Source organism: Myotis brandtii, unplaced genomic scaffold (genome assembly GCF_000412655.1).
Source record: "Myotis brandtii unplaced genomic scaffold, ASM41265v1 scaffold613, whole genome shotgun sequence".
NCBI classification, from domain to species: domain Eukaryota; kingdom Metazoa; phylum Chordata; class Mammalia; order Chiroptera; family Vespertilionidae; genus Myotis; species Myotis brandtii.
The window spans coordinates 1358981-1371623 of record NW_005370332.1 but is presented as its reverse complement, the minus strand read 5'-3'; the positions used below and the strand labels follow the sequence as shown (position 1 = coordinate 1371623).

Genomic DNA, 12643 nt, shown 5'->3' with positions numbered 1-12643 from the left:
CAAAAAACAAAGCCAAAACATCGACTGGCTGCTTCCTTCATATCCGCTATGGGATCAAGCCTGCAACCTGGGCATGTGCCCTGACGGGGAATCTAACCCACAACCTATCATTGCACGTGACCATGCCCAACCAACTGAGCCACACCAGCCAGGTCTGCTCCTTTCTATTCTTTTTTAAAATATATATTTTTATTGATTACAGAGAGGAAGGGAGAGGGAGAGAGATAGAAACATCAATGATGAGAGAGAAAAATCAATTGACTGCATCCTGCACGCCCCACACCGGGGATCGAGCCCGCCACCTAGGCATGTGCCTTGGCTGGGAATGAACCTTGACCTCCTGGTTCATAGGTCATCGCTCAACCACTGAGCCATGCCGGCCGGGCTTTATTCTTTATTTTTGTTAGTGGTAGTGTTACCTGCTTTATTGTCTAAGCTTTATACCTCAGTCCTCCTCATCTTTCCCTCTCTCATCCCTTCGCCTAATTGGTCACCGGGATGTTAATTGAACATCTTTTTTTTCCAATCCATCACCTCTTCTCCATCTCAGTTACCCTGGCTTTTGTTGAAATCCTCATTTTTCTTTTGTGTCTGGGTAATTACAATAACTTCTTTTTTAAAAAAATAGTTAGATGTAATAACTTCTTAATGCTCCCTCCCTTCTCTAGTTTCACAGCTTTTGAGAGATTCCTGACTTAAATTTCTTTATTGGCTCCCCATTATTAATAACGTAAAGTTTGGACAGCTTAAAAATTTCATGGGCCATACAGGTTTTATTTCTTGTCACAATTCACTTCCCTCGTTAGTCACATTACTTTGTTTTCTGCAGAGGCTGAGCTTTTTTATTTCTTTGTGCTTTTCTTTTTCTGGGAATCCCATTAGCCCTTTCATTTCTGGTAAATTTCTACTAATTATTCAGGATTTAGAGATGGAAGCATATAGCATGGTGGTTAAGAACCTGGGCTTCTAGAATAGTATCTTTTTTTTTTTTACAGGATTGTTATAACTATTGAATAATTTAATGTAAAGTGCTTAGAGTAGCACTTGCCACAGAGTATACACTTCATAAATATTAGCTTATTCACTCAAATGTCCCTTGTTTTGTTTTATTTTGTTTTGTATTAATCATCTATTATTGGATGTTAATTCTCAATTAGAATATGAAAGCATTTAGCAAAGATCAGGGGTGCCCAGTAAAAAAAGCCATGGTCAGGAATGCAGACTCTGCCCTCCACACTGGGCCTTCTTCTGTGATACTTGAGTAGATGCTCAGTGTTGAGCTCCTTGTAAGAAAGGCAGTAGTGGAAAAGTACCTAAGCTGCCAGCATAATAGAAAACCTCAGTAATGCTCCTTTTCTTCATATTGACATACTTGCAATACCAATTGATAGTAACCTCTTAGAAACACTCCAACAGTGCCTTTTGGGGTAAAATCCTGCATCAGTTTCCAGCTTGGCAGCTCCCTTATTTTGACATCCATGGGTTTCTTCTTTGCCGGTATGACTGATGGCATCTTGGAGCCCTGTTGTCTGCTGTCCAAATGTCATTGTTTGTTGGAGTCGAATAAAACCAAGAATAAGTGACATGAGTGGGGATCGTACCTTGGGGTAGCAAATGGATCTATTCACACATTGCAGACTCCATTCAGTGGCAGTCTGGAACATTGGATTGAAAGCATATTGTAGCTTTGTCTGGGATCAGCTGGAAAGAGCAAGTACCCTGATAGAAATCACAGGAGAGACAGTGGAGACAGAGGAGGTTTGTATTTGTAACCCCCAGTACTGCTCAGCCCCCAATTTGTGGTTGAGCTATCAAGTGGGCTATCTATTTTTTGGAGAATTATAGAAGATAAAGCTGCATAAGTCAATGGGGCCATTAAATACAACCTCGAATGCCAGGCAAAGTAATTTGGACATAATCCAGAAGTTAGTAGGGTTTTCCAACAGAAGAGTCATGAATTACAAGTAGTGTTTGGAGAAGGTTAATCTGCACTGATTTGCAAGATTATTTGTGATGTTGAGGAATCAGAAGTAAGAACACTAGTGCAGCGGTTCTCAACCTGTGGGTCGCGACCCCTTTGGGGGGGGTCGAAGGACCCTTTCACAGGGGTCGCCTAAGACCATCGGAAAACACATATATAATTACATATTGTTTTTGTGATTAATCACCATGCTTTAATTATGTTCAATTTGTAACAATGAAATTGGGGGTCACCACAACATGAGGAACTGTATTAAAGGGTCGCAGCATTAAGAAGGTTGAGAACCACTGCACTAGTGGCTGTCATACTTGTATATTCTTGATTCTAAGAAGCACTTTTCACATACTAGCATTTTTTGGTATTGACCATATCACCTCTATGCCTAAGTTTAAAATGAAGACAATAGTATTTACCTCAGAGTTGTTACGAAAATTAAATGGGTTAATAAGTGTAACACACATCAATCAGTGTCTGACATGTAAGACATTTCAATTAGTGCCTGGTATATAGTAAGTGCTGGCATAGTGTTAGCTATTATCACTATTACTATTATTATATACTCAATATATACATTTAATGTAGTGGTGGTGTTTTGTTTTGTTTTTACCTGAAATCAGTAGATTTCTTAATAATAGATGATGTTTTCAAATGGTGAGATTACAAACTAAATATGAGATAATGGGGGCTAGAATAGGGTAATAGTTGTGAGAATTCAAAAGTAAGTCTGAGATAAAAACAAGTGACATGATGACTTAGTGGATTAAGAAAAAAGAGGATTTAAGACAACCCTCAGGTTGAAAAACTGAATGAATGAAAAATGGATTGGTTTAGGGAGGAATTGTTACTTGCTATACATAAAATACTTAAAATAATGCCTTGCACATAGAAAGTACTGTATGTGTTAGCTATTAGTAAGTAGTAGGACCATTTAAACTGGTTATGTAATTAAACTTAATATCACATAATTTAATAAAAATAGCAAAATATGAATAAACATCACATATAATTTACTAGTAGAGAATTCCCATGTTCAAGAAAAATTAAAGTATGTGTTTTAAATATTTTTCAGTATAAATCATCAAGGAAGAGTTCAAGTGGCAATGAAAATGATGAGGTGAGAAAAGAGGGTAATATTACCAAGTTTTTGAAATGTTTACTTTTCATATGTAGTTGGCTCAATCTGAGTAAAATGTAATCCATCTTTCAGTGTCTTTGTTATTGATTTAATGCCTGGGTTTTCTCCAGTAATAAAAACGGAGCCTCATTATATAAGTATTAATTTAATCATATAATATCTGTATGTCCAATAATTCCTGTAATTCCAGTAGTTTAATTTTAGAATTCTAACATTCATCTTGAAATTGAAATTCAGGAATTCAAAATTTTTACATTTTCCTAAATCAACCTAGTGGTCAATTGAGATTTGTTTGGAATTTATTAAGCTCTTTCCACAAATTCTGTGTTCTGTTTTACATTTAAACTTACTAGTAGATCTCTACAGTTTGTGCATTACTATAAATTTTTTTACCTCACCATTTTAAGCTATGCAGCAGCCTAGAATTTTTCAAATGATAGTCTCATTGCATAGATACTTAAGCTTTGTGTATTTGGTTTGGAGGTATTGGTAGTTAATTTTATGTTGGTTCTTGGCAGGGCTTCTGAAAACTCCTTTAATTTTATGAAATGGAATCACGCAGAAAACGTTTGCTGAATTCTGAACTCTAGTGATTCAGCTTGGCTGTTCTCCCTGTTCCTTTATATTTTTTAGCCACTTTGTCCTGCCTGCCTCAATATCTAATCAGTTATCAAGACATACTTTTTTTTAAAATATATTTTATTGATTTTTTTACAAAGAGGAAGGGAGAGAGATAGAGAGTTAGAAACATCGATGAGAGAGAAACATCGATCAGCTGCCTCCTGCACATCTCCCACTGGGGAGGTGCCCGCAACCCAGGTACATGCCCTTGACCGGAATCGAACCTGGGACCTTTCAGTCCGCAGGCCGACGCTCTATCCACTGAGCCAAACCGGTTTCGGCAAGACATACTTTTTTTTGATACTGAAATATTTTGAATACATCCCCCACGTGCACATCTGCTCTTTCTGTCCTGGCACAGGCCCTCATCATTTCTTGCCTTTACTACTGCAGTGCCATCCTTGCTCACCTGTCTCTTGCTCCTCCAGTCCTTTCTCACTGCAGCCACAATGATGTTTCAAAGAACACAAATATGATCAAGGCATTCCCTTGCTTAGAAAGCTTCAATGTCTCCCCATCACTTAGAGGGTAAATTCTAAGTCCTTAGTCAAGACCCTGCTTATATCAGCCTCAAATCCCGATTTGCCCTCCTTTCACCTTACTCTCCAGAAATAGGGAACTGCTCAAAAGCTTTCTGCACTCTTCATTCATTGCTTCTGTGCCTTTGTTTTGTCCTCTCCTCTTGGAATGCTGTTCTTTTCTTTTTCTGGTAAACACCTACTCACTTCTTATTGTTACTCAGGAAATTTGCCTTTCTCAACCACAGCCACCATCTCTCCAATTGCCCCTTATCTGTGCCTCAAAATATGCCATTCAAAGCTCTTTTGTTTTACTGAGAGAAGGTTGTATTACCTATATGACTGAATCTATTTTCCCTCTAGACTGAGAGATCCTTGAGTGGATGATTTTACTAAATTTCTGTATTTCTAATGTTTAGCACAGTACCTGACATATAGTAAGTAGTCAGTGATCATTTGTTGAATGGTGAATAAATGTCCTGTGTGGTGTGCGTATTCAAGATTAAATGTTAAGATTTTTGTATTTGGTTGGTAGTAGTCATGCAAAAAACATGGGCTACTTAATATTACTTTATGCAATTAAATTCTTTGTGATTATTTCTAAGCCTATATTAGCTACACATATTTTTCCAGGTAAATGTTTTTATTTGGGGTGATGGAATTTTTGCATGTCTTCATGCACTTGCCTTGGATTGTAACATATTAATGCCATTTTCCATCAGAAATTTATCTTAACATATGGATCTTTTCTAAGAAATATGAAAATGTTTTTCTTTTGTGATATATAAAGGAAATAAATTTATAGGAAAATATTATGTGAGTGGATAGCACTTCTAAAACTTTAAAGTGCTTATGAATCACTTCATTGAAATACAGATTCTAATTAAGTAGGTCTTGGGTGAGGCCTGAGATTCTGCCTTTCTAACAAGTTCTCAGAGGATGCTGCTGCTGCTGGTTCAGAGACCACACTTGGAGTAGCAAGGTGGTAGACTGTATTTTCCCGATTTTCTGTAGCAGTTGATCAATTTTCAGTTTTCTTTTCATATGTCTAAATTATCATTCATGTTTTAATTTCATTTTTCATCTTTTTATTTTTATATTTTAGCAAGACAGTGATAATGCTAACATGTCACCACAATCTCCAGTATCATCTGAGGTACAAGTTCTGTTTTTATATGTGTACATAAGTTTCTTTCTTGTCTCTTCTCTCTAACCTCATCTTTTTTTTTTTTTACAATGTAATCTATTCACCCATAATTTAGAAAGCCATCTAGGTTAATTTGTACAAACCTAGCCTATAAAGAATTCTAAGAACACCACCATATTTTTGTACAAATATTCATAATAATATAACAAGTTACTCATAGGGAAATGCTTATGGATCAGAGAAAAGCATTCAATATATACAATTTTTATTTTGTATAATTAATCCATATTTTGAAATAAACTATAGAAACAGCTTTAAAGTTTTAAATTTGCAAAGTACTGCAGCATTGTGCAATGACCTTTGGTTTTTCTCATAGCCAATTAGGTCTGAAAGCAATGCAAGAGAAACTTCCTTTTTCCACGAGAAACATCCCTGCAGTGGGTTGTTCCTATCGACAGGAGGATACACATTTCCTAGCATCATAGACTGGGTTGCATGGGGAGGATGGGCAGATGAAAGTTTGTGAGATCTCAACCAAATACTCTGGTGGTTTGAATGGTTGATTCTAATTCAGCTAAACCTATTGCTTTACAACAAGATGCAAGTTTTTAAAATTCCAAACAGTATCTCTTCTACTTCAGATTACTTTATTTAGTCTTCTAAACATGTTTTGGCATTAGTAAATAAATGATCATGCACTCATTTGGTGAATTCAGGACTCTGTCTAAATGTTTGGATGATCCAAATTCACCATATAATTCTGGTTAATTAGGTAGTATTTTTTATATAGTTAGTGTTGAATATTTTTTAAAGCTAAGATTATTTGTTGTTTTGGATGAGTTGAATCGTAAAACTTTTAAATAGACTTGGACATTAATTTTATAAACATGTTTCTAAATTATTTATATGATAGGTAAAATGATTTACATTGTTTTGGAAAATAATTTAAATTAGGATATCCTAAAATTAGTCTTTGTCATATGCTTTTGTAAGTCTTTTACTTTCAGTTATAACAAATGTAAGCATATAAGTGACTACTTATTTGCCTGATGGCTTTGTGATTTTATGATCAATGCTTACAGGGAGAGTATTAGTGCCAGTTTTCTCAAGTAAATCATATTGTTTATATAATACATTTTGCTTGCATTTGGATAAATAAAATTTTGTCTGGGAATTCATAATATTTTAACCAAAAGAATGAAGGCAAACTGTGAGGTTTGTGAGCATGTGTTTTGGTAGCTCAACTGACATTCAGCTTGAACTGTATATCACATGTTAATCAGAAAGTCCACAGAATTAGCAGAATTCTGGTTGCTTCAATTTCATGTGTGAAAGGAAAATGATAAAAGATATATTATTATAGTACTTTACTACTAACAAAGGCTTGCCTATACATTTGAACTTAAGAGCAATCCTATGAGCTGGGTATTAGCCTCATCATTTTATAGCTGAAGAGACTGATAACTTTGCCCAAAGATTCCAGTCAATAAGTGGTAGAGAAGTGACTGAAACCCAGACTCTATATACTTCACAGTTGTTGCACAAATGAAATACGATGCTCCTAAAATGACCTTATCTTACCACTTTACATTTACAAAGGGCTTTCTTTTAGTTATCTCAGCTAATCTTCACAACACCCCATTTTAAAGATGAAGAAACAGTCACAGAAATTAAATGTTTTGCTTAAGACTTAGCTTAAGCTTTCTGACTCCAAGTTCAGATTTTTAAAAGTATGCCACAGTTCTTTCCAAGCATGTAACTGTGTGAAAGCACTTTGAAGCAATGTACATTCTAATAGAAGACATAATAATTTATCATCTATCATTCTGCAACTCTTGTTAGTATGAATGTGTAGATTTGCCTCATATTATCCACTAAGTGTCAAGTCCATGGTGGATACTGAGTAAATGTTGCTAATTTCACTCATCTTTTCATTGATGTTTACTTCATTTGGGGGGAGACATTAATTTGTTATTTATTCAAAAGTAGTATCTTTATTTTATACAATTCAGTAATTTAATTTTTAATTTTACTTATACTATGAGAGAGAAGTATTTAAAGGCTTATGTTATCAGGTCAATTAGCAAATATTTATACATCTTTTAAAAGTGAAATTATCAATTTGAATTGAAATGCATTTGACCTTTTCTGATTCACTAATCATGCAAAAACATACTTTTCAAAATTGAAATGGATATGAATAACGGTCTTAATTATTTTGAAAGAAGTTTTATTTGTTTTTTGTTTTTAGGAATATGATAGAACTGATGGTTTTTCACATGGTCCTTTTGGCTTGAAGCCAAGATCAGGTAAATATATATTCCACATATAAAATTTATTGGTTATATGTGAAACTAGAGTTTCCAAACTTAACTGGGATTTGATTCCATAGTTTTAAGTACACATAGATTCTTTCCCCTCCCCTAAAAGTAATTTTCTCTTAACCTTATTTGTCTTTCCAATTCCCATTCCCCATTTCTTTCTTCCTCTTTACCTTCAAGCTCCTGAAACCTCAGCTTTTTGCCTTAGATATACTGCAGTCTTATTTCTACTCTACTGTGACTGCTATTAGAATGACCACTCTGCCAGCAGACCAAACACTGTTTGAAATTATAGCACACCATTATATTGTGGTTTTAAAAAGGGATCTTTTCGCATTTGGCAAGCCCAAAAGAAAATGGATCCATGTTACTTGGCAAGGTATTGAATTATAGTTTTTATTCCTGAATAACTGTATTGACCTTCAAGAATAATTTCCTTTTTCTTTAAAGATAATAAAGGCTGATTTATGTTTAATAATTTTTGACCTGGATCATAAGTTTCTAAAAATGTAATAGTCTGTTTAAATAAGAACATATATAGGTGGTAGAAATCGTTACATTTGTCTTCCCTGTTGCTTTCAATTATGCAGATAAGTAGATTTTAATTATATTCGGTAAAATCTATTTAGAATGTGTTAATAAGTAATAGCGTTTTATGTAATTCTGCATTGATTCTTTTTATCATGCCTCTTTTTCCTACCGATGGTTGATCCTTCTTATTAGCTTTTTAATAAGCTAGGAAATTTCTGTTTTTATAGCTTTTAGCCGCTCATCTCGCCAAGAATATGGGGCAGCAGATCCTGGATTTACAATGAGAAGAAAGATGGAACATTTACGGGAAGAAAGAGAGCAAATACGACAACTTCGCAATGTGAGTCAGATTGACCTTTCAGATCTGCTTTGAATGGGTTTAACTTGAAAAATTAATAATTTATATATGGGTTTTCTTTTCAATGCTCTTTAAAATTTTGGATTATATCACGATTTATAATATAAATATATAAGATATTTAGGTAGAATATCTGTGATTTATACCCATTTCTTTGTAGAATCTCGAGTCCAAGTTGAAAGTAATTTTGCCTGATGACATTGGAGCTGCACTGATGGATGGGGTTGTTCTTTGCCATTTAGCCAATCATATAAGGCCACGCTCTGTAGCTAGTATTCATGTGCCATCACCAGCTGTGGTAAGATTTGTCTACAATTTTTAGTTCTCTAAAGGAAGATAAACATGCCTGAAAATAAATTTTTTTTTCTTACTTTACAGCCTAAACTGAGCATGGCAAAATGTCGAAGAAATGTAGAAAATTTTCTTGATGCTTGTAAAAAGTTGGGTGTTTCACAGGTAATTGTTTTTTTTTTTTCTTCTAACAAAATAATCATTTAAATATTAATTTATTACATGCATACTGGGGTTCTTATTCTTCGCAATAGGAATGAATAGTGCTCTTTAAACATGAAAATTATTACCTTCCATTGGTACCTTCTACTGAGTTCCAGCTTTAACTATAGCAGCTCTCTAATGAATGTTTTAAAGCTGCTTTGAAAGTCATTTAGAAAACAGCTGCATATATGGGAAAATTGACTCATCATACACATCATTGAATAAACGTAACTTAGTGGCCATATTACAATTTGGTTTTGATTATTGCTGCTATCATTTTTCCTGCTGGAGGACATTTGGACTCCTTTGCACAATAACAGACTCTGATTGGAAGATCTGTATTCAAGGTGAACAGAGTTTTTATTTTTAAAAATTTTTTTTATTGATTTTAGAGAGAGAGGAAGGGAAAAGGATAGAGTGATAGAAACATCGATGAGTGAGAAACATTAATCAACTGCCTCCTTTATGCCCCCTACTGGGGATTGAGCCCATAACTCAGGCATGTGCCCTGACTGGGAATCGAATTAGTGTCCTCTTGGTTCATGGGTCAATTCTCTACCACTGAACCACACCAGTCAGGCAAGGTGAACAATGTTTTAAACTTTATTTAGAATGTCTAGTTGGAAATCTTAGTAACACTATGATAATTTCTCACTGGACGAAATTTGTAGGAATTGGCTTATGTTTCACATAATAGTTGCAATACTATAAAGTTAACAAAGCTATATTGCCAATGTATAATGAAAATGAATAAGCAAAATATTGTTTTTTGGAAAATCTGATAAGCCTAACGTCAACATGACTGACTTTTGAGAGGACATGACATTGTTAGCAGATCACAATCTAGTTGTGCTTTTTAAAATTTAACTTTTCAAATTATTTTTATTGAGACATAACTGACATATAATAAATGTGTAAGTTTAAGATTTATAATGTGTTTATTTGATACACTTATATAATGAGTTGGGCTTGTTAAGCTCTCTTTTCAACAGTGTCATTCATAATAGTCTGTAGATTCCACTTTAACCTCTTTTCTCAAGTGAATAAATATAATTTATATGTAGAGAACCAGTTGAATTGCTATGTAATTTTGAAACTATATCCTATTCTCTTCTAATTATCTCTTCTCTGTGGTTGACATGTTTTAAAATTTTAATTCTTAACCATTTTTATTTTAGTTCTTTCTTTTTTTCTATTCTTCATCTCTTAGTGGGAAAATAAAAAATTAGGAAGGTTTGTTCCCAAATGATATTGTATTATATACATTTTTCTGTTTTTCCATTTTCGTTATAAGACTTTTTCGGGGGAGGACTTCTCAATGAACATTTATTGAATGAATGCATGTTTTCAAATGAGGAAAGTGAGGCACCAGGAGGTTAGGGAACTTGTCCAAGGTCACACCGTTAGTAAACACTGGAACCATGCTATGAACCCAGGTAGTCTAACTCCAGAACCCACCGTCTTAACTTGGATACTTTTCTTTTACATGAAAGAAAAGCCAGTCCAACATATTACAGACACTTTCATGACACATTTGGCAAGGAGGGTACATGAAAAGGTCTTACAAATACTGTTCTCCTTAACGTACCATTGTCTTTTCTCTACACCTTGTTCTAGGGCAGTATTAGTGCCTCACCTATCCTCAACATAAGGACGGTGGGCTATGGAGGAATCAGTCAACTCCCGTTTTCTAAACACTCTAGCTACAGGCAAGGGTTTATTTGCCATTTTTATGAATTCTTTTATGAAGTATTCTAATCTTTTGTCAATTTTTTAATTGGGTTGTTTTCTTACTGAGTTTGAGATTTCGAAGGCTTTTATCAGATGTATGATTTACAAACTTTATATCTCAGTCTTTGGCTTGTCTTTTTTTTTAATGTTTTTATTGATTACAGAGAGAGAGAAACATTGATCAGCTGCCTCCTGCCTGCCCCACACTGGGGATTGAGCCCACCACCTGGGCATGTGTCTTGACCTGGAATCAAACCAGTGACTTCTTGGTGCATGGGACGATGCTCAATCCACTGAGACACATTGGCCTGGCTGGCTTGTCATTTTATTCTTTGTAGTATCTTTCGAAGAACAGCTTTACATATTTTTGATGTAAAATTTATCATGGTGTCAAACTGAAGAAATCTTTGCATAAATCAAAGTCACAAAGTTTTCCTCCTATGTTTATTTTTACAAGTTTTATAATCTTAGATTTTACATTTAGGTCTATGATCAAATTTCAATTTCTTTAATAGATGTAGAGCTATTCTGTTTTTTTTTTAATTTCTTCTTGCATGAACTTTGGTATACTCTGTCTTTCAAAGAAATTGTCCATTTCATCTAGTTTGCCAAACTTATTATAAAGTTATTTATTACTGTAGTATTTATAGAATCCCTGTTTTCTTATTTCTGATATTGGAAATTTGTGTATTTTCTCTTTTTTTCTGACAAATCTGGCTAGAGGTGTATTGATTTAAAAAAAAATCTTCTGTATTTGGTTTTATTGACTTTTTTCCTATTATTTTCTGTTTATTTTTTCTCTCATCATTCTTTCTTTCTTTCTGTTTGCCATTAGTTTAATGTGCTCTTTTCTACTTTCTAAGGTGCGAGCTAAAGTCATTGATTTTGAAACCTATTTTCTTCTCTAATATATACTTCAGTGGTTATTTGAATAAATAAGCACAGTATTAGGAGAGCAACTAATGCTGCAGTGAAAATGGAGATAAAAAAGATAGTTTTTGAGAACTCTTGATAAATGGAATATTACAATAGTATTTGGTGAATGGTTATTGGAGTAAAGAAGAAAGAGAAGACTATTATGGTTCTCAGGTTTATGTTAAGAGAGATTAAACAGTATATTATTCACAGGTATAGAAGGATAAGTTAATTTAGTGAGGAAGTAGTTCTGTTATGGACACGTTAATTTTGATATGTCTGTTGACATCCATTTGACTATCAAGTTGACATTTGTATCTGGAGTTCAATAGAGAGATCTTGGCAGAAAGTACATTTTTTTAAATAATCAGGATGGAGGATATAGTTGTTATTTTTTGGGAATAGGGGTCCAATCCTGCCAAGGTTTCTAGTATTTCAAGAAACACTGGATTTTTTTTTTAAAGTGGACAACTAAAATACAGAACAACTATCATTCAGAACCACTTGAAATCTGGCTGAATGGAAGTCCTACAACTAGAAAAGTAAAGAAGAAAGCACATTGAGACTGGTAGGATGGGGCAGAGGCACGGAATTGACTGGTCCGACACCCACGTGTGGTAATTTTTAAACTGGGATAGATACCTTGACTATGGAGGCCTCCCGTAAGGAGAAAGGGGTCCCAACCCCACACCAGAACCCCAGCCCAGGGTTCCAGAGCTGGAAAGGGAAGTCCCCGTAACTTGGGGCTGTAAAAACTAGCAGGGACTGTGGTTAAGTGATTTGGTGGAGACCCAGGCAGTTCCTCTTAAAGGGCCAGTACACTGACTGACTTACACTTGATTGCTCTGGGCTCCAGCACTGGGGCAACGGCTTAGTGGAGGGGGGGGTGA

At 34.7% G+C, this 12643-nt stretch overlaps 1 protein-coding gene across 1 annotated transcript in view; it reads left to right on the top strand.

Annotated features, from left to right (window-relative positions):
* The window catches only part of LRCH2 (leucine-rich repeats and calponin homology (CH) domain containing 2), a 111329-nt gene that overhangs the window by 95050 nt on the left and 3636 nt on the right, over window positions 1–12643 (top strand). Inside the window, 6 exon segments of the mRNA XM_005879911.2 lie at window positions 3051–3095; window positions 5361–5411; window positions 7654–7711; window positions 8482–8594; window positions 8773–8910; window positions 8991–9068. Of these exon segments, the coding sequence (XP_005879973.1) occupies window positions 3051–3095; window positions 5361–5411; window positions 7654–7711; window positions 8482–8594; window positions 8773–8910; window positions 8991–9068 (483 nt within the window).